The following is a 21818-nucleotide window of genomic DNA, read 5'->3' on the forward strand; positions in this document are numbered from 1 at the left end:
TTTTTAATATTAAAATTTTTTAAATAAAAAATAAAATTATAAATATTAAAATATATATTAAAAAATAATAATCATACGGATGGATCCTATAAACACGTCGAACTTCCTGCATCGGATGCACAAAGAATTTCTCTATTCTAATATTAAGCTAGGCGTCGCGGTCCTTTTTCTGCCTCCAAGATGCGGTAAGGTGCGGCTGATTTCTGTCATATAATTGCCTGAATTCTGCAATTCTTTATGGTCACGTGGAAGGAAGCGTTATAGGGAACGTGTTTGGTGGTGGTTTTGGGCTGCGTAGCGTTGTTTTTTTTTTTTTTTTTCTTTTTATTTTTTTTTTCCTGTGAAAAGTGGCTCGAAAATTTTAACGCATCGTCTCCGCAAGCTGCCCTCGCTTTACCCGTTGCCCATATTCCCATCTCCACCTCGTCACCCATCCAGGTCTCCATCCATCTCTGGTTCTCCGCTTCCATTTTTCCTTCTCGCTCTAAGGAGATAAAAGACTCGCCTTTGGCTCACGCGGAACATAGGAAGCCGCGACAACTCGATCTCCGCCTCGAATCCTAGAGAAAGGAGGGATTTTGTGAGCAAAAGGGTGCGAGCGGTAGCTTTCTTGTCTACCTCGTCGGGTTTCTCTTCTTAATTTCTGTCTCTTTGTGGGTGGTTTCGTGGATGGTGGCGACGGAGGAGAGCGCGGATAGTTGTGGCAGTCGGGCTGCGGACGCGGCCCAGGCGTCGCGGCCGCGGCAGCAGCGGCGCAAGTTGGAGGCCTACAACGAGGTGCTCCGCCGCCTCAGGGAGGCTGGGCGGCCGGAGGCCCTGTCGCCGTCCTTCGAGGACGAGCTTTGGGCCCACTTCAATCGCCTCCCCGCCCGGTAGATTTCCTTTGTATCCATATTTTTGTCGATTTGAAAGCTTCCTTATGGGTTCAGGATTGAAAAGTTCTTGCCTTTCGCCTTGTTACCTTGAGATTTTGTTCGTCTTTGATCAGCGCTCCTGTTCAAATAACCCATGCAGTTGCTTATAGAAGTGCAGGCATCGGTTTAACCGTTTTGGTCTATGGTTTTCGAAATTCCAATGCTCCCTAGTTTCATCCAATTGTCAGTGTAGCGATTTAGGTTGGAGTGGTCGTATTTTTTTTGTCCCTTGACTTTTTCTTGGAATCGGTTTTATGGGGACATTTCTTTTTCTTTGTTACCCTAATTAATTTGTCATTTTTACAGTCTTTTTGTTCTTTTTCTTTGTTTTGCATTTTTATTTTTTGCAGCTATGCTATGGATGTGAATGTGGAGAGGGCAGAAGATGTTCTGACGCATATGAAATTGTTGGAGCTGGCGCATGATCCTGCCAATAGGCCTGCCTTTGCAGTCCGATTAGTTCAGGTAAAAGCTCAGCCAGCTTAATTGTTGCTGAGGGTCGTCAGAATTATGCTTCTTTTTTCAATTGGTCAATATGGGTTAATGTAATTATTGACGGTTATCTGCTGGGGTTTATCTCCAAAATGGTTTCTGTGGGTAGTGCTCGAGTATTGGGTGAAACAATTTTTTTTCAAACATTTAACTTATATCTGTTAGTTAGTGTTGTGAAGTTCTTATTTTGGTGTCTGGGGAATACAATTCACTGAATCCTGATACTTTTTTTAGTTTGTCACTGTTACGGCACTGGCGGGTCAGAACATGCAAGAACATGACTTATAATGTATTTTCTTCATTTTCATCTCTTCCACCAAGAAGAGAATACCATGTTCCAAACCACTGTCTTGTTCTTATGTCTATCACTTCATAGTGTTCCAATTTTGAACTGTTACTGTTATTTGATGATATTGTTATGAAGCTTTTCAAGATAAGTTTGTTGGTTACTGTTTGTATGAATATAATGATATGACTGCCTTGCTCTTGTATTTGTTGGTTGCATAATGGTATATTTTTTTTTCATATATAGGTGTCTCCAATTCTTGATGGAAAACGAGCTGATTTTTTTGATTCCAACAAACCAGGGGAGGAAGATGCTCGATCTACTTCAAATTACTTTAGCAAGCAAAGGTTATCTCTTCTTTTCACCAGTCCATGCTATTCTTGCCTTCCAATTGATGCATTTATTTATTCACAATGAGTTTCTGGAAACTTGTATATTTTACGATCCTCAGCAGTCACCCCCCTCCGGCCTTTGGCTCATCACCGAATCTGGAGGCGCTTGCCCTTGAAGCCAGCAAACAATATGTTCAAGACGGAGATAGTGCTACAAATGCCTTTGTATGCTTTACCAGGTAAACCTTGACTAGTAGTCCTCTTTTTTTCTTCATGCATATTTCCCTTTATTTTCACTTATTGAGTCCTTTTGATGTTGGGAAAATTATTAGATGAAAATCTAAATTATAATCTGAGAATAACTATATAATTCAAAACTTGCATTGTTACTGGTTAAAATGCTAAAATCAGCTGTAACAAGCATGCCAATGTATCATCTTAAATTCTTTGCTAAGCTAGCTAGTTCTTGCATAAACTGGTAAAAATATCCTTCAATCATCTTCTTTTAATACATCTTTATCTGTGCTTAAATTTCTTTTTTCTTTCAAATTCACAATTTGAATAAGCAGGTCCTAAAAACTTGCATATTTCTTTTTTGTTCTTCTTTCAAATTCACAATTTGGATAAGCATGTCTTAAAAATTTAGCACGTTTTAATCTAGCTCTCCCTTTGTCTAGGAGCAGTCTGGTTGTATGATACTCAAAGCTCTAGTGGTTTTCAAAGTTGACTTAGTTCTATCCAAGTTCTTTTACAGCTGCTTGATTACATTTCTCTCCTGAAAAGAGATAATCGTTTGAAATTTCACTTTTTGTTTGGTCATGTTGGTCTCATAGATGGAATAGTGTGGGACTGTAATTAGAACCATTTCATTAATTTCAATGATTTTTCAATTCTAGTATTCACTGCACTTTCAAAGTGTGTTTTATGTTCACCTTTGCATGTATTATTAAAATGCAAATCTTCCTGCAGAAGTAATGATGTATCTGTTGTAGATCTAGATTGCCCTTTTGTGTGTACTAGTAAAGAAACCTATTATCAAGTTCCCTAAAAAGGGAGGTCTAATGCACGAGGCTCCCGATACTATGGGGTCTAGGGAAGGTCAGATGTATGCAACCTTAACCCCATTACGAAGAGGATGTTTGTGTGTTTTGAATCCATGACACCCGGGTCACAATGAAGCAACCGTACCTATTATCTCCATATTTCATCTACCCATTATATATTTTAAAATGTTATATAACTGTACTTCTAAGGACTATTGATTATTCATAGGCTGGATCCTCTCTAAGCAGCTCCATGTTTAAGGTAGCTGACCTTGCTGTGCTACAGGGAAGAGAAATAATATGAAGATAAAATAGGTTAATTTTTAGTTTCCACTTTGCTTGAAGGTACTTGACCTTTGACTTGATTTGTAGTGCCATGTTGCCGTAATGTCTTTGACCAGGCAACTTGCACACCAAGGATCCTTGAGCTAACAAAAATTTTCACTGTTGTACTCTGTAAGATGAGCGACTGATAGTTGGTCAGGGTTAACCAATATCCTTTCTGGTTCATTGAAATAAATAGTTGGACAATAGATATTGTCTGGAATTTTAGTACATTAACATTGGCTAGACATTAAATGTGTTAGCTGTTGAACTGTTGAGTGCTGAAAGCCGAAAAAACAGGGTAGAAATGGGGACATGAGAGGAACTGAAATCCTGCAGAATCTGCGAATAAAGCCGTTAGAACCAATTGGGATGGTGTCAATGTGCAACTAAATTTCAAGAAAGATGAGCAAGGGATTGCATAATATTGTTGAGGGATCAGCATAGAGGTATGGGGAACCAAGATAATTTACTAGATGTTGTAGAAAAAAAATTCATATGGTATTGCAGAGATCAATGGATCATAGTATAACCTTAATATGAAAAAGAATACAAGCATATAAAGCTGGTTCCCGCTTGACATAATTATTTTGATTCTTATATCACTAATCATTTCCTTGCCTTCTGTATTTAGTTGTTTTATCACTGCTCTGTTTTACTTTCATGCATATGAATGAACTTCTTGTTATCCTTTGTCAGCCTTGTTGTTCTTTGCTCCATGTAACCTTATGGAGTTGTTAGTGTTATGGTGCTCTTGCTTGTTTTTAACCCTACACGATATGCGATTTGTTGATTCGTTGCAGGATTTTGTTCTCTATCAAAATTTTTATATTAGTATACCTCTTGATTATTGGATGGATCATTGCTTGTTCCTTCATCATGGATGAGTTATAGACTCTCTGGTTTTTTTACTGGTTTTAACCTTCCAAAGCTTGCTGCCCCATTTTCGTTGTTACTATGCATTGTGTTATATTATCTGTTTCTGCCCCTGTGAGTCATAATATATACCGCAACCTGGCTGTGTGATTTCATCTGCCCTCAGCATATTTGCATATGATTATCATTTCTGTTCATTTGAGTAAGTAATTTTTTCTCACTTGAAGACAACTGTTTCTTTATTCATGAGCATCATATCTATCTGCACTGAAATACTCATTTTTTTGGTGTTTGTTCTGATAATCCAGCAAGCCCATGCATGAAATCACCTTTTCGACTGATGACAAGCCAAAGCTTCTCAGTCAGGTAGACCAAGTTATTACCATTTTAGGGTTCATTCCTCATCATTTTTTTCCAAATATATTTGTTAATTAAAAGTTTGATAAATTCATTGGCGATTTATTCATGTCTCTCAACAGGAGGGTAGCTGTTTTCACTTTCTGATAAGCTGACAGTAGTAGAAGTTCTTTGGATTTTTTTGATTTATTTTAAAAAGAGGAATGTCAGCATGCTTGTTCTTGCATGCTTCAGATATATATTATTGTTGTTGTTCAAACTCATACTTGTGCTTTTTTTTTTGCTAAATAACTCATGTCATTGTCTATTCAGCAATTTAATTTTTAAGATTAGCTAACATTATCAAGCATGGGTAATCTGAAAGCATGAAGAGTGAAAGTTATGTAGGATAGATGAACAGGATTTTGGACCATTTGTAGGTAGTTTTATCGACAAGTTCCTATTGTGAACTAAAATTGCTGATGTATTCAAGAATAGGAATGATAAAAGGATAATGAGGGGCAAGTAGAATACACCTTCCTATTCTCTATGATCAATGGCAGTTACACCAGGCCATCATGATATTTGTCTGAGAGACACACTGCCAAGTGAGTCAATGTGATCTCACTGATAAAAAGGAAAAAAAAAATGAAATTTACTGAATAACAATCTGCATTAAAAAATTATTCGGTTTCCAGAAAATGGACAGGCATTTGCTTTTCTAATAAGATTTTATAGAAGTCTTGTTATAAAAACAACAAACCACTGACTTAAATCGAACAATTCTAGTTTTTATGGATGTATCTTTGGATACCAATCAAAACCATTATAGATTCTCATTTTTAATATTTTGAAACTACAATTTACCAATCTATACAAACTACTGTCTGTTTTTATTGTAGAAATGTATAAAATCCCTGAAATCATGGCAGTGGAAGTTTCTGCTTTTGCAGAAGCAGAATGTTCTGTTGGCTACTAAGTGCTTATGCAAGAAATAATATTAGCCAGTTCTTGAAAGAAGAGTGGCAGCATTTTGTTAATATTGGTTTATTTTATACACTTGATTAGTGAAAGTTTCAGTATTCTTCTGTTTCCAGCTGACTGCGTTGCTTGCTGAGGTTGGCCTTAACATCCATGAAGCACATGCATTTTCAACAAATGATGGTTACTCGTTAGATGTCTTTGTTGTTGATGGTTGGCATTATGAGGTATTCTTTAAAATGCTTATGCTAAATCTCAGCTCTTGATGTGGCAATTGGTATTGTGTAACATGCTTGATATATTCTTATGCTTGTTTTAATAATAAACTCAACAAACACTATTATTATTACTTATATGTCCTTTATACTGAATGCACTTTGCTAAGAATCCATTATTCGGTAAAAACTTGTTGCCTTTATTGATTTCTAGTCAGATTCTACCCATGCGGTTTGGATATAATCAGATTAATTCATTATTTTTGTTAATGCTAAATAGAGGATGTGAAAATTACCTTAACCTCATTCGTTTCCATGGATGAATCAGTCTATAATTCTGTAAGCTGGTATTGTGTGTAAAGACAGTTATATTACTTGTAGGTGGTGGGAAGAACACTTATGGGAAGTAATATACAACAGTTGCTTGCTTTTAGATTGGTAGAACTTCTTTGAACTTTCATGAATAAATATGTCTGCATTATATTTGTTTTCCCAGGATAAATAAACTGACTGAGAAATTGACATTTATTCAATCAAATAGCACCTTTTCTGATCATCACTCTACAATTCTAAGGGAGAATATAAGAGTTGAATAGTGAAATTGGTGAGATAAGGAACAAAAGAAATGTTATAAGAGTCAATGGTGAGGCAGTTCTTTTGTACTTCACTTTTGCAAGATTTTTCATGCATGCTAAGTATGTTGAATTAATCCAGAAACAACTCTATGGTTGATGAATCTCTTATTTTATTTGTAAATTTACAAGCATCTAAGAATTCCAATTTTGAAATTTCTAAACTGTAATTATAATTTATAAATCAACAATTGTTCGAAAAATTGTTATCTACAATTTCAGATATAGCTAACAGCATCAACTACTTTTAAAAATCTGGAGACCATGAAATTTCCAGCATTTACAAGAATCTGTCAATTATTTGGGTGGAAAGATTGTTTGCAACTGTGCGAGATGTAACATTCCTCTGGATCCTGCATCTAGGTCTAGGTGCATTGTGCTAAAATGTTCGATGTCCTTGCACATGACTGCAGGTATATTAAATTAAGAAAATTGCATACATGCCCTGGTTAAGGATTGTTTATAATCTGTGTTAACATGCTTGTCTGCATCGGTCAGATGTAACATGAGGTTTAATATTTATTGATGCCATCAGTTGCATGTTCATTTTGTTGAAATTATTGGTCTCGAACCGATAATTTGTGCTATTTTTTGAAGTTACAGAAGGCTCATAGTATTGGTAATGGTGTTGATGGAAGGGGCCAGTAAATAACATGTCTAAATAGGCCACAGTGCATGAGCATATAATGGCTGCAGTAAATTTTCAATTGCCTGTTGGCTCATATACTGAAGGAACATAATTTTTCACTTCTCTCATTATTCTTTTAAAGACTGTAGCAGCAAATGGGTGGTGAAGGGGCTGTTTAGCACCAAAGCCCTCGGCAGGTGCCTAGGTGGTTTCCAAGAGGTCAAGGTAGCCCAGAAGTAGCAAACTCAAAAATCTAATAATACAAGGATACATGTTAAAGAAAAAAATAGTTACAATCCAGAAAATGAACCATGTATCAAGTAAGATGTTTTAAGTCAATTGAAAGTACCAAATTTTGTGACCTACGATACTAATTCGTAGGTTGATTTATTCCCTCATAAGCCAACTTGATGCAAAACAAGGATGCATCTAGATGGCCATTAAGGTCGCTATCTAGATGAGCACCTGGACAGCTAAGGCAACAGTTTTTTTTAAAAAAAAAGAATATTTTTACCTTATTCATTATTGTTATGTGTAGACTAGTAAGTTGCATCTATGTCTCTATGAAGGCTTTCCATAGATCACATTCCTAGGTTGCTGAGTTTTACGAATGATCCCCCATATCCCCCATATTCCCTTGGTGAGAGTACATGTAAACACGTACATTCTCTTAGCCTTCATTCTTTGATCTTTTCAAGCTTTATGGTACAACACAATCTTTGGTCACTGATACGTTGTAATGTCATGTTTCTACGTGCTAAGTGGAGTTCCTTGTTTGTGGTATTTTAATTATGCAAGCTGTTGGAGCTTTTTTTATTTTTTAAAAAAATTAAAGTATTTCTATGAGTATGTCTAAGAGGCTAAAATTAATGTGCTTATCATTATGACATGTACCGTTCACATCATCACATAGTTGTCAGGAGACAGTTCTTATATTTTTCTAGAAAGAAAGAATTCTTACTTGTTCATGGAAAATGTTTAGGAAACGGAGCAGCTTAGGGACGCATTACAGAAGGAATTTCAGAAGATTGAGGTAATGTTCTTCTTTTTATCTTTTCTCACCCGGCAAATGCTTGCTGATCAACTATTTTGTTCGTACTAGTCAAACTATGAAGATAATGGGGTTAAATAAAGAACTTGTGAATTTTAATATTCATATCCTTATTTTCACTGCAGCCTTTTTTTTCCTAAATATATGTAAACTCTGCAACAATTGCTCTTGTTAATAAAAAGGAAAAATGATCATCATAAGCATTGTTTTGATAATCGATGACCTTTTCACTTTGTATTTTTTACTCTGAAGATATATCTTTCCCTTTGCTAGAAAACATTCCATGGTGATGATATTTGGGGGAACATAAAGAACCACTTATTCATGTTTTTTGGTTTTTTTTGGGTTGAAAATGTTCTTGGACTCCTTTTTTGGAAAATTATGCATCCTGGTAAACTTTCTTTCTTATCGTTCTGTTCTGGAATATAGCACTGACAATACCAAAAATGTTCTTTTGCTTTTTCTTTTTTTCCTCCATCTTTTATAGGACTTAAAAGATATTTCTGTATGCTGATTCGATTTCTTGATGAGATAAAACTAAGCCTTTGGATAATGAGGCTGGTTTTTGATTGAGCAATCATCAGGATTGTGGACAGTACTAGATACTTTCTGGCTTTGATGAATTTTTTGATTTGGGGGAACTTTCCAAAAGTTTGTGGAGCTTACCCATAGCTGGAATTAATGTACAATTACTTTCTTTTAGCAAAAAAAAAGAATATCCAAAACTTATTTGGAATATGAAAAATTGCATTAAAAATAAGGTTCTAAAGAACTAATTTCATTGAATTTTTTCCCCCAAATTAGTAAGTTGTGTTTTGCTGGAGTGTTATTCTTTGCACAAACCTTGTAGCCATTTCTCGAATCACAGGAAGAACTATTCTCGCATTTGCAAATGACAGAGCATGAGGTCAAAAGAACAATATATAACTAGAGTATGAACAGGCTAATCCAATGATTGACACAGCTTGGAGGTGTGGATTGGACTTAGTTATTTGAGGAACATCTTATTTTAGGCTAAGTTCCATGGCCCAATGTCCATGTGCCAAATCCTCCGACTAGCATTATTTGTTTTTCCTTGATTGTGGTAAAGGTGTCCTAGTATCTATAGTTTGTATCTTCTCCTTGTCAAATGCCTCCTCACCCTTACCTCCATTCTATAGGCTTATCATCTTTGTCATCTTGCTCTATGATATTTGCATTAACCAACTGTGCATTAGATGGCTGTGCTTAGGTCAAGTAACTGATGATTTATTGTTTAGATAGTATTAACCAAACTGGCTACAATAATCAGGACATTATTAGGTATGTTATGGCACTGGTTAATGCCTCTCTTCCACTCCTAATATGGTTCTTGATATGTGTAGCACATGTATAAAACTTGCAAATCCAGCTTGCACCCACTCATTTGGGGTAGGGTGAGGGGTACCTGGTGTTGGATTCATTTGTAAACACCCTTGACATGACATAAGTATTGCTGTTTCACATTTATAACATCAGCAACATGATTTTTTCCCCCTCTTTGCTGTATGAGGTGAAATTAATCATCAACATACCTACAAGGAATGCATATAGACATTTTCTTAAAAGTACCATTGTCTTAACCTTAATAAATTTTTAGGTAATTAAATTGTCAAGTAATAAGTTCTATCAATATGTGAATTTTGAAATTTTCTTTTCTAACATTTTTGGTGTTGCTATGTAGTATTATTATTTTTGAATTGATATGCTATATGATTTAGAGATGAATATGGATTTTCGAAAAAACATTAGAACAAGGTAGATGCAATGAAGAGGTGCTTTTATGGTCTTTTTGGTGCCTTGAAACTCAAACAGACAAGGTTTGCCATTTCGGTATCGGACCCATACCAATACCATTCTATTATAGTGTCGGTATGTGGCATGGTACGAGATGGTGAGGTATATCGACTATTGGCATGATATGAGACTATATACCAGTTCGGTACTGGTATGGTATGGTACATCTGCTACGGTACAGTATTGATTGGTAAATCTTGCTAGCAGAATTTTTATTGTCTATGCTTTAGAGACAAAAGTTGGATTCTTAATACAATCAGATCTAGGTTGATGCAGGGGAGGGGTGCTTTTATGTTGTTGTTAATGAGTGCCTTGGAATTTCAGAAAAATTTGATTATATAACAACAAGTTGTTTTATGCTGCATGATTTAGTCTGTTGGCTAATAATTAGGGTCTTGGCATGTAAGATGTGCATGGAAGACTAAATGTGGATGAGTGGTGTATTTACGAAGAAACAGGTGAGTAATGAGCATGTTAAAGGAGCATAAGAGTTGCATCGCTAAAAGGTGAAGTGGTAGAAAATGATGAAGGTAAGGCCATGTGCAATGGAAACTTGAGGAGGCTTTTGTGAAGAGGGGAAGAAGCTCAGATTTGTGAAGGTTGAACATAGATGAGGGCGATCTAAGATAAGTCAAAATCATGAGGTGGAACACATTGTAGCGACACTGTGATAATGAATGATTGAATGTGGCCCTTAATGGGATTTTTTGGCAAAGAATGATTGGAAGGTCAGCCCTAAACATATGACGGACGAATGTTAGCAAATTGAAACAGTTCAAATGGAATGATCCCAACTTATTTAAAAGCTATGTGCAACTTTTTCATGGTTCTGTTTTTCTGAGCAAAACCTGCATTGATTTCAGCTGAAATTTTGAATGAGATTTGTCTGATATTGTTTCTTTTAAACTACTAATTATATATTGGATCAACTGACTATTTTTAGCAAAATGGCTTGAGCTGGAACTTTGAACCATGTTTTATCTGAATTCTCTAATGATATTCCCACAATATTTGTGGCCTTGATGTTTTGAAATTACTTTCATTATCTTTTCCAGGGAATCCTAAACAATGCATTTAAAAACATGGTTTTGTTAATTTTTTTTTTATTATTGTTGGCAAAAATAGTAAATTTAATTATTTGGCTAGGGCCTTGGGGGCTTGACTTTCTTTTATTAAGCAGTTTTTCATTCTATGTTCACTATATGGTGGGATCTAAGTATGTAATTTTGACTCAAGCAATTGGAAAACAACTTTAAATTTACAACAAATTACTAATTTTGTGTTTTCACCTGAAAGAAAGGTGTTGATCTCACACAGAGTGGCATTTCTGTATAGAAATTTATCAGCACCTGGGATGATGATGTGACAAAAAAAAAAATAATTGTGATTTGAGGGTTTGATAGAAAAGTTATGACTTTGCTATCTGTCTTATAGCGAACCAGTTCTTGGAATGTGAAATGGCTCTGATGCTATGCTATTTTGGTCTATCTGTGGTAATGAGAAACTGTTCTTTTGTGTTTATTCTGTCTGACCAGTAATATTGGTCCATCAAGTTAATTAAAAATGGACAAGCGATTGTAAATCTGGGGTTCATTTTTTATTTTTTCAAAGTAAACAGACCAATGGTTGAAAAGGAGGTGTTTATATAACTGTTTGGTCCGTTATGTACTCATATATACATTATTTTCTGTATATCTAAGTAATAATAGTATGGAAATGGCTTCATTGACATTATTTGGTTTTGACAACAAGCTGTAGCTTTTCACTTTTTATTTATTGATGGGCTATTAAATCTTGAAATATTCATGTCAAGTATAGAAAAGGAAGTCTGAGAAATAAAGCTGCTTTGCTACATATCAACATTGTGCAATCTCATTTAGCTTCTCAGTTATGTCGTTCTTGGTATTCTCGCACTCATTGAAATTTAATTTGTTTGCATTTCTTTGAACATTAGGAATTCTCGAATCTCTGAATAATGTATGAAATGTTATACAGAAGCAAGCATGTTCAAAGGCTCATTCATGGTCTCCTATATTGGAAAATGCACAAACTGGGGAGGTGTCTCAACCAGACCATGTCGTAGCACCTACAGATGGGACTGATGTGTGGGAAATTGATTTCAGGCTGCTGAAGTTTGGAAATAAAGTGGCATCTGGATCATATGGTGATCTGTAAGTCTTACCAGTTGACTGACACAGAACTCTTTTGTATGGTTCCTTGCCTGATTACTTGTCTTCTTCCAGTTACCGGGGAACATACTGTAGCCAGGATGTTGCTATTAAAGTACTCAAGCCTGAGCATATAAATTCAGATATGCAGAGAGAATTTGCTCAGGAAGTCTATATTATGAGGTTTGTTAGAAGAGAACAACTTGCTTTCAACTGGAGTATGAATTATTTATCATCTCACCACTTCTTGGATGATAGAATAAGTAGCTTTTGCTATTGTCCCGATGCTGGTTCATATTTTGATGTGCTAATCATGTTCCACATACAAAGTAAACAAATTATTCACATGTCTGTGCTTTGCATTGCCATATTTTAAATTTATCATACTTAATTTTGTCATATTTTGGGCTGCAAATTGTTTGGTAAGGACCACCACCATGGTACAATATTTTAACTCAACGTCATTAGAAATTTTTATCACAATTACAATGACATGCAGGAAGTACTTTATGTCTTCACTTGTATATCTTTAGCCTTTTAGACATTGTTTACTTATTTAGATGTTGTCTGTTCCATCCATGAAGTAGTGATGTCTCCTCTATACCCTCATATTGGCTCATATGTAGTTCAGGGTGAAGTATGCCTCAATCTTTGATAACCCCTTTATGTTTAAGACCATAACTGAGGCTTCTAAAGTATTGGGAAACAAGAAGCTTGGAAAGATTGTGCATTGTTTGACATTCTTGTTGTTGTTATTGTCTTACGAAGTTGTGCTCAACTTGTTTATGTAACTTGTCTCTTTGCATGTGCTTGTACATTTTTTGTAGTCAGTCAAAAACAAGCCTTTTACTGCTGACTACTTAGTAATGTGAAGTATCATGTTATTTTTTCAAATAAATCTTATCCTCCTACTTGCTGGTTGAAGAAAACAACCTACAAGATGGAAATACTTGAAGATCTGAATGGTATTTGTAGGGAACGATTTTAAAAAGTTTATAGGTTTGAGCAAATGTCTATAAGTGGATATAATGAAAGTACATGTCTCAACACCACAAGGGAAGAGGATAGGGTTGCATCTGCTTTTTAGCATTTTAGTTGGAGAATGTAGATCACTACAATCTTTCTTTTTTGAAATATGCTCTCTATTACACAAAATTCTTCTCGATCGACTTTGATTTCCCCTCATTATGCTCGTGTTTTTGCAGAAAAGTTCACCACAAGAATGTTGTGCAGTTTATTGGTGCATGTAGCAGCCCTGCAAACTTATGTATTGTTACAGGTATGAATATCTAAGAAATTTTGAGGATGGATGGCAATTGGTTCTATATAGTTTGTCATGCGTGAAATACAATGGAGATGCTCTTTTTTTAATGCTGGTTGCTGGTGCTGAAGCTTCCATTTATGTACTGTTCTCAGAGTTTATGTCAGGTGGAAGTGTGCATGACTTTCTTCATAAACAGAAAGGTGTTTTTAAGCTTCCAGCTTTGCTCAGGGTAGCAATTGATGTATCAAAGGGAATGAACTACTTGCACCAGAATAATATTGTCCACAGGGACCTAAAGGCTGCCAATCTTCTGATGGATGAAAACGAGGCAAGTAATTTCAATACGTGCTGTTGTTTTTAGAGATGTGCTATTTGTATTCTTAGTACCAAGTACACTTATATAGTCCAATCCCTAATTAATCGCTGTTGTAATATGGCTAATTGTGGCTGAATGTGTTATAGGTTCTTCAGTGGTGAATCTTTGAAGCTTTTCTCTGCTATTTTATTAATTAAGACAAGTTTAATAGATCCATTTGAGTTTGTTTACAACATGTTCATGTGAATATTTTATATTTACAGACTTTGTAGTTACTCTAAGCAGACCGATGTAGAGTCAAAAATGGTCTGTAGTTATCTGCAGCTAATATATTCATTGTATCACATGTTTGTAAATGCAAATTTGACTTGACTAAGATGTTTTGATACAAATTATCTCTTTTATTTTGTGCATATATATTTTTAGATAATGCACTATCTGGTGCTACCAATGCTCAATTATCATTTTGACTTTTGAGTTGGAATCCTTCATTCTGGGTTACCATGTTATTTATATTTATTCTCTACTTACCCAGATTTGGGGGATTGGCATAGCTTATTTTTTATTCTTTGTTCTTTTTGATATGTTAAATGTATATTTGGATAGTTATTGTACATTATATTCTTCAAATTTGCTTGGAGCAGATTGCTTGTTTGCATCATTTTTGAGAAGAAGTATTTTTGTGCATCTTGATCTAGATATCTTGATCTAGATATCTTTCATCATCATTATCTTTCATCATCATGTTCCAATGAGGAAATCAAAGCAATGGACTTGATGCTGATTTTACGAGCTTCTCTTCTCGACAGTGTTCTTTAGAGTGCTATTTATGGAATACAGTAAGTTTTAACCAGTTATGTAACTACTGCTTCTTGTAGCCATATTAACCATTCTTTCTTTTTGTTCTTTTTTTTTTTAATAATAAATCCATTAGCTCTGCAGTCCATGAGCTTAGGACCAATTACACAGATACCTGAAATTCCATAACGTGTCGATACTACAGCAGGAGCATAATCGATTTTGTGGTGAGATACTTTAGGAGATGTTTTTCTGTACTGTCTGCATTCAGTTCTATCTATTTCTGCACCTCCTAATCAACCTGAAAAGGTTCGTAAATTGCTTTAGTTTATTAGTCAGAACCTATTTTTGGGGGCAATAGCTGGTGTTTCGTGCACAGTGCAATGGCTGGTTGCTCCTACCTCCTTTTTGTGTAAAGCATGTCTTCCTGTTCTCATCATACCTAATTCACACTGCTATTGCTTATAAATGATGGTAGACCAAGACCGCTACTAACTTTGTTTGTAACCCTCGTCACATGGCTTATGTTCAGCTGTGTTGTATTGCTAAGATGTGATATATTTTTTTTGCATCCCAGGCTGTGTTGCTGAAACAGATACCTTTCATTTAGCTCTTTTTTTCCACCATCGGAAGTTACAGGGGTCTTCCCACTTATCATCAGACGATATTTCAGTTGTTGGATAATCTATTTTTTAGTGCATTTTTGCTCAAGTGCAACTTTAGGCAGAATATGTTCTGACCTCAAGAAAATAGTTTCAACACCTAAAAGGTCATTACCCACTTATGATCCCAGTGTTCCCAGGTCTTGGGAGGGGCTAATTAGGGACAGTTCTAATCTATGGCATCTTTTTCTGTCAACATAGCTGCTGCAGGACTTGAACTTGTGGCACTGCGTTTGTCAGCCCAAGCCTTTATGCTTGCACCATGTTATGGCCCCTCAGATCCATGCCTCGGGCTCAAAGAGTTTCAATGCCTCAGCTCTTTTAATACAGAATGATGAAAACAGGAAAGTGTCAGAAATGGAGATGCTTTAGGAACACTATGCAATAACAGGATGCGAAAAGGCATGCAATAAGATTTTGAGATTACTCATATTAGACTGGTTTTTACTATATTAATCAGGACCAACCAACTTTACTATATCTACCTTGGTCTTTAGAAACCTCATTTTCTGTTGCATTTTTTTTTCCCTGTCATTCTAGCTGTTCCTTTTTTTGCTTCTATTTAACTTATATTGATTCATTTGTTTTTCACTCACCGAGTCATCATTTCGCAGGTTGTCAAAGTTGCAGATTTTGGTGTTGCACGTGTTAAATCTCAATCTGGAGTTATGACTGCTGAAACAGGAACATATCGTTGGATGGCACCTGAGGTACTGTTTCAGATGTCTGTTTTTACTTCTTTCTAATGTTTAGTTGAAATCTCTACCAGTTGTTTAGATTATGAGAAAATATACTCATGGTATGTCTGAAGTTAATTATGTAATACAGAATGAAGTTTGATGTATTGACAACGCAGATATTATACAAAATTGAAAAATGCAACTTGGCCATTTTCAATATTTAGGACACTTATGTAAGTACTGGTATTGCCTTAAATCCACATATTTAGTAATATAAGATGTAAAAAGTCCAATCACTAAAGTATATGTCCGGATGCCTCATGCATGTATGCTTATGTTTATTTGTTTATTTATCCTGCAAAGCGAGCATTATACTTAAAGTTATGGCTGAGAAATATATAGAAACCCTTTGGTATTAACATGGCTGGTACATGTTGCAAAATGTCAATTGCATATCATTATATGGACAAAGTACATAATGTCATGCACTTAGATATTAGTGGCAGGTGGTATGCGCAACTCGTTACTCCTATGATTACCACAGAAGACTTGCATAAGGAAAGGGGCTTATAAGTCAAGAAAAAGCTGTGAAATTGGTGTAGGAAGGGGCTAGAGCCCCTAGTAACTGTAATGTTTTCAAGGAGCACTAGGCCATGCCAAAACTGAGATTTCAGCTGGATTTTAAAATCTGAAATCTACTATATCTGTATGCTTCATAGGTACAATATCCAGTATTAAGTGGATCATAATATGGTGGTGATTTTTAGCAAGGTCTGACCTAAGGAACTGATTGAAGGGGCTGATGTTAGCTAATGGTATAAGAAGCCTGATAACTAGTATACATGATTATTAAACTAGCACATAGGAGATGAGTTGCAGAGCATCTTCACCAATCTTAAAATAATTTGAATTCATGAATTTTCTTTGATTTGCTACTGCATTATTCATGACAGGCTTAACTTCATTCATGTGGGTTTCAAACACTATCATTCCTCTCACATTTTCCTGTATATAATTTAATTGGAAAAGATCTGGATTGCCATTCATAGTAAAACTTTAAATCCTTACAGTTTTCTTTGTAGCAGTGATGTCAGTGATTGGACCATGGTTGTTATCATGATCCCGCTCTATGGCCCATTTGATAATATTATCAATACATCGGCGGTGTTAGTTGGTTCATTGCTGTCCGGGAGGATGATTATCTTTTTTGATAGTTGTTTGATACTATCCACTTCCACTCTTTGATTTGAAGAAATAGCTCTTCTTGTTTGCACTTTTAAGTCTTTCTTGGCACTACATATGGTTGCTGTAGGAATTGCTAATCTGATGCTCACATCACCTCACTGTCATTTGATTTATGATTTGCAAGAGCAAGTTATGCCATTGTTAGTTTGAAATTTCAAACTTCTTGGTGCTTATGCAGCCTTAATGAGGATCAACCTAGGTTTTGTTACCAAAATTGGTTCAGGGAAGAGCCTTAAGTTGAGCATTGTTTTTTGTTTTGTGAACCAAAGGGCCAGAACTCTCTGGTTATAACTGCTCATAAGCTAGACTCATCAACATCTGGGGACCATATTTCAGCAGGATGGTTGGCCATCTGAACCCTTGGTTGCCTTGATTGGCAGGCGTTGTTGGCCATGGGGCATTAGCTACATGATTCCTCCCTCTAAATATGTGGGGGGCTCAAAATTTAGGGCATGACCTCCCATCTCTGGAGAGATTGGACAAAGTATAGATAATTGGGAAGACCTCAATCGATCCAAGTTACCACTGAGTCTCTATTTACCCATATTGTTGTTCCTAGTCGGTCCGTTGCAAAGTTTACACCTTCCTAGCATGTGTTGGCGAGAGAAAGGTGATCTTGTGGTGAATGGGTGTGGCACCAAGTAGCAAGGCATGCCATATACTTGCCCCATACTGGGTGTACCTTATTGTACTGTTACGAACTGAAACTTAGTATGGAGGATGTATTGAGTCTCGGTACGTGAATCTGATCCTGTACCCAGGTGTACTGACACTGTACCATCATGGGTCGGTTACCAAGACCGTTAACCTAGCCAGGTAGTTTGCCTTTCTAGTTCCAAATGGCGCACACAGGTATCTGCACTATGTGCCTTTACTGCCCTGTCAACATACACCTATACCTTGGCTGGTTCTGGGAAGCCCATTAGATGAGAGGAGTTTGAATGGTACCAAGTAAATCAAAAGATTTCTGATATGGAAGGATGATTTCACCTTGGAAGATCTCCTGATTTTTAGCTTTTCAATTCTGCTGGAGGTAGGCAACTATCAACTGCAGGTGGATACCATTTGAGTCTGTTTACCTGCTTAGAAAGGCCCATATGGTGATGGACCGCTTAGAGCCTATGTGGGACTGCCCTAAGTTGTTGAGCTTGAGGATCTGATCTACAACATGGCTGACCAGGGGCAAGAGAAGAGGCTATGTCATATCACAACAGCATCATAGTTATATGCTAATTAAAGAAATGAATGATATGTTAAGATTAGGTTTTCAGTTTGGTATGGTGGTTTCAAAATCACAATCCTAAGAACTGAATTTACGTCTGGCAGTTAATTTTAAGTTAGAGAGTTTCACGTTAGAATTAAAGATTTATACATGTTATGTGATTGAGGTGGTGACATTGTCTTTGGAAATTAAAACAATTCTTCAGCTGATCTTGTTATTACAATTGGCATAGTTTATTTGAGAGTCTGCAACATTTGGAGGATAAGCAAGGTAAAGGTAATAGTGCCCTCAGGAACTGTGTATACTGTACCTGTAAATTAAAATGGTGATAAAATTAACTGAACTCTAAGCATGGAACAAGGACTAGGAGCTTTGGTGGTATCTGATAGCAAAGTTTTGTTCTATCGATTAAGCATTTATGAAATAATGAAGATGTTATCTGTGGTATATGGAAGTCTTGAAGAGTATTTTGAGATTCAAGCTCCTAATAGAATTTTTTTCTAGGGACTATGTTCCTTCTTTAGACCTACTTAATTTGTGCCTCTGGAACTATAAAAGACCATGATAAACTAATACTAAGATGAGAACAAATCAAAGATGAGAATGAATGAAATGTAATGTAATTTGATTTGTTTCTATTTTTGTCTTATCCTAGCCATTCAAATGGACTTTTTTCCTCAATTATTATGCAGTTTGTTGATCTGATATTTTCCCCATATCCTTTGAATATTAGGCTCTAGTTTCCAATAAGTTTCCAAGCAGAATGGGTTTACTTTGTAGGTCATAGAACACAAGCCCTATGATCACAAGGCTGATGTTTTTAGCTTTGGGATTTTGCTGTGGGAGCTGCTAACAGGAAAGGTAATGCAGTGTATGGCATTGTTTCTTGGTCTTTATAACAAGTGCAACTTTTCAATTAAGCTGATGATCACATTTATTTATTGCTTAGCTTCCATATGAGTACCTAACACCACTACAAGCAGCAGTAGGTGTGGTTCAAAAGGTAAGCATCATTTTCCATTTTCATTATTATGCAAAGTGCAAATATTCAGTATAGCTATCATATGCAAATTTTCTCTGTTTATAGTTTTTCAATCCCCTAGTAAATGTATCTGACAGTTGAAACTTGAAATAAAGGTAAATGTAATTAGCCATTACATGCTTAAAAACTTTAACTTGCTATATCAACTTTGCGACAGGCCATGTGGATGTTGCCCTTCTGGAAATGTATTTTCTGGTTACTTGATAACTGTGTCAAAAATTTTTGAGATTTACACTAGAAAACAATATAGAGCATTGAGCTGTGGCCTCTTGAGCAATTAAATGATTTAAAATCTGTTCCAACTCTTGAATGAGAGAGCAAAACAAATGTGGTCGAATGCAAATTTCTTTTCATCTACAATAATTGTCTCTTATTCATGCAATCTTAATTTTTTCCTTGAAGGGTTTGTCATTCATTTCTGCACACACATTCATGATTCATCTAACCCTCTCTAACTCTGGAATGGCAGGAGACCATGCTACCCTTTTTATATATTTTTTAACATATTATTTAACAAGTCACTTTGATTTACATATAACTCAAAATCAAAAACCTTAACATGTAAGATAATTACAGGGACAACAGAAATATGTTAGAATTTTGTTTGACTTGGATAATAGATAAAATAACTTTTTTTTCCTTCAAGCTAAAGGCGGCATTGCTTAATTAAGTATAAAGAAAATAGCATTGTTTGCCATACCGCCTAGTATGGAACGTACCATACAGTATTGGTATTGTACCAATATAGTGTCTCGTCTGTATCGACACTCGGTACAGTATCTCATGCCGTATCGAACTGTATACCGACATTATAATAGGATCGTACCAATGTAGGGTCTGGTACTGAGATAGCGAACATTGGAAAATAGGGCTAAGAAATTTTAGATATACCGGGTTCTTTGCTTCGTTAGTTATTCATGTTTGGAAAATTTTAAGTTATGCTACCTAGTCCAAATCTTTCAGTTCCCTCTGTCAAATGTTACATTGTGGACAATAAGTGGTCCAATAATCTTGTTTCACATTATGAATTGAATCACCTACTTTTCAACTTTGGAAAATTTCAGCGTACAGAGGCTGCTATATTAAAAAATGAACATTTTAGCGTCACAGAACTGTATATTTCTTTTTTTCTTGGTATTAATAATAGTGTTTCTATGAGACATGTTGGACATCCACGGTTGTATAGGCAACAGTTTTATACACACATTAGGGTCACATAGTCTTGTTGCTCGTGCATCACATCTGGTTCATGAATGGTTTGCCTCAAAGCATCTAGCAGTGTGCTGCTCATAGTTCAGGTAGGTATACTTGGATCAGAGGTGTGTATATCTTGAGCCACTCATCTTTCTCTTAACAATTACTCAACCTGACACACTGAACATACAGTGCTCTATTTGTTGTGAGTTATATCTTACTATTGTAAGTGACTAATATTTAATACAAGCATGAAACATGGTGTTTTTTATTCGGAAATAAATTGTAGTTTGCGGGTTGTAAGTTTAAGAATGGTGCATCTTCTGTTTTAAGGGTAGTATACCTAAAAGTAAGTTTGCTTGGAATGAAGGCATGCACAGCATTATATGTTTATGCCTCCACCTGTCTTCATGGCTACATCTATAAAAATGTATGGCCTTCTGATGGACTAGATAAGACTAGATCTTTCAGGATCTATAAATTTCTTGAAGTTGATCACAGTGTGCTGTTAATCTCTGCAGCATCAGAACTTTTCTACCTTTCACCTATTTCCTTTTCGATGCTAGCTGAGCATGATTGCGAAAATGGTGGCGTTCTCTGCTGTTTGCAGGGCCTGAGACCAACCATACCAAAGCATACCCATCCTAAACTTGCTGAACTGCTTGAAAAATGCTGGCAGCAGGACCCAGCTCAAAGGCCAGATTTTTCAGAAATATTGGAGATGCTCCAACTTCTAGCCAAGGAGGTTGAGTAAAGAAGACTGTTTTTCCCCCTCCTCTCAATTCCTTAAAGGGCCTTTAGGGTTTTTCTTATGAATTATGCCTAACAGGTCAGTGATGAACCCAAGGATCATCGCAAGGAAAAGTCATCGGGTGGGTTTCTCTCAGTTCTCAGGCGGGGCCACTGAAGGAGAGATGTCTGTGAATCACATTTTGTATGATCTCATCATGGGCAATTTCTGGTCTTTGGTAGGATTGTGCCTTAAACTGTACAGTATTTAATCTGAAGACCTAGTTCTTTGTTCTAAGTTTTGATTTGCAATTCCTTTTACATTTAACTGCTGTCATGTCTATTTTTCATCGAATGGAATGCCATCAAAAAGAGATTGCCTATTCTGAGTGCATGAGTTGGTGATCTTTTTTTTCAAAGAAAAAGTCGGTTATAGTTCTTCGGTTGTTCGTTGTTTCTTTTAACTTTTTCGGCCTGACACTTCTGAGGGCTGTTCTGAGCCTTTATTTGTCCTTCTTTAGTGGAATAGATATTTTATGAAGTTGTGAACTGTAATAAAATCTTAAGAAATAT

General features: G+C 36.0%; 1 protein-coding gene across 6 annotated transcripts; it reads left to right on the forward strand.

Moving 5' to 3' along the window:
- The first annotated feature begins 167 nt into the window (after positions 1–167).
- LOC105059676 (serine/threonine-protein kinase STY46-like) lies at positions 168–21628 on the forward strand. 6 transcript variants are annotated; one of them, XM_073250361.1, is made up of 16 exons: positions 168–190; positions 1265–1379; positions 1939–2039; positions 2144–2263; positions 4576–4633; positions 5701–5811; positions 8042–8092; positions 11921–12096; positions 12169–12276; positions 13299–13372; positions 13510–13685; positions 15748–15843; positions 19061–19141; positions 19230–19283; positions 21127–21261; positions 21346–21628. In XM_073250361.1, exons 2-16 carry the CDS (start codon positions 1272–1274, stop codon positions 21421–21423), a joined length of 1527 nt encoding a protein of 508 aa, XP_073106462.1. In that variant the 5' UTR covers positions 168–190; positions 1265–1271; the 3' UTR covers positions 21424–21628. The 6 variants fall into 6 exon arrangements, 5 of the variants coding, with proteins under 5 accessions (XP_073106462.1, XP_073106460.1, XP_073106461.1 ...); XM_073250358.1 differs by lacking the exon at positions 168–190 and adding an exon at positions 351–872 and having other exon boundaries at positions 2147–2263; XM_010943070.4 differs by lacking the exon at positions 168–190 and adding an exon at positions 352–872.
- The last annotated feature ends 190 nt before the right edge of the window (positions 21629–21818 follow it).

This window comes from Elaeis guineensis, chromosome 16 (assembly GCF_000442705.2).
Source record: "Elaeis guineensis isolate ETL-2024a chromosome 16, EG11, whole genome shotgun sequence".
NCBI classification, from domain to species: Eukaryota; Viridiplantae; Streptophyta; class Magnoliopsida; order Arecales; family Arecaceae; genus Elaeis; species Elaeis guineensis.

Coding starts and splice junctions, on each gene's coding strand:
- LOC105059676 (XM_010943070.4), top strand. CDS start 670: ATGGTGGCGACGGAGGAGAGCGCGGATAGTTGTGGCAGTCGGGCTGCG. Junction 1,380..1,938: donor TTGCAGTCCGATTAGTTCAG/GTAAAAGCTCAG, acceptor TTTCATATATAG/GTGTCTCCAATTCTTGATGG. Junction 13,373..13,509: donor AAACTTATGTATTGTTACAG/GTATGAATATCT, acceptor TACTGTTCTCAG/AGTTTATGTCAGGTGGAAGT.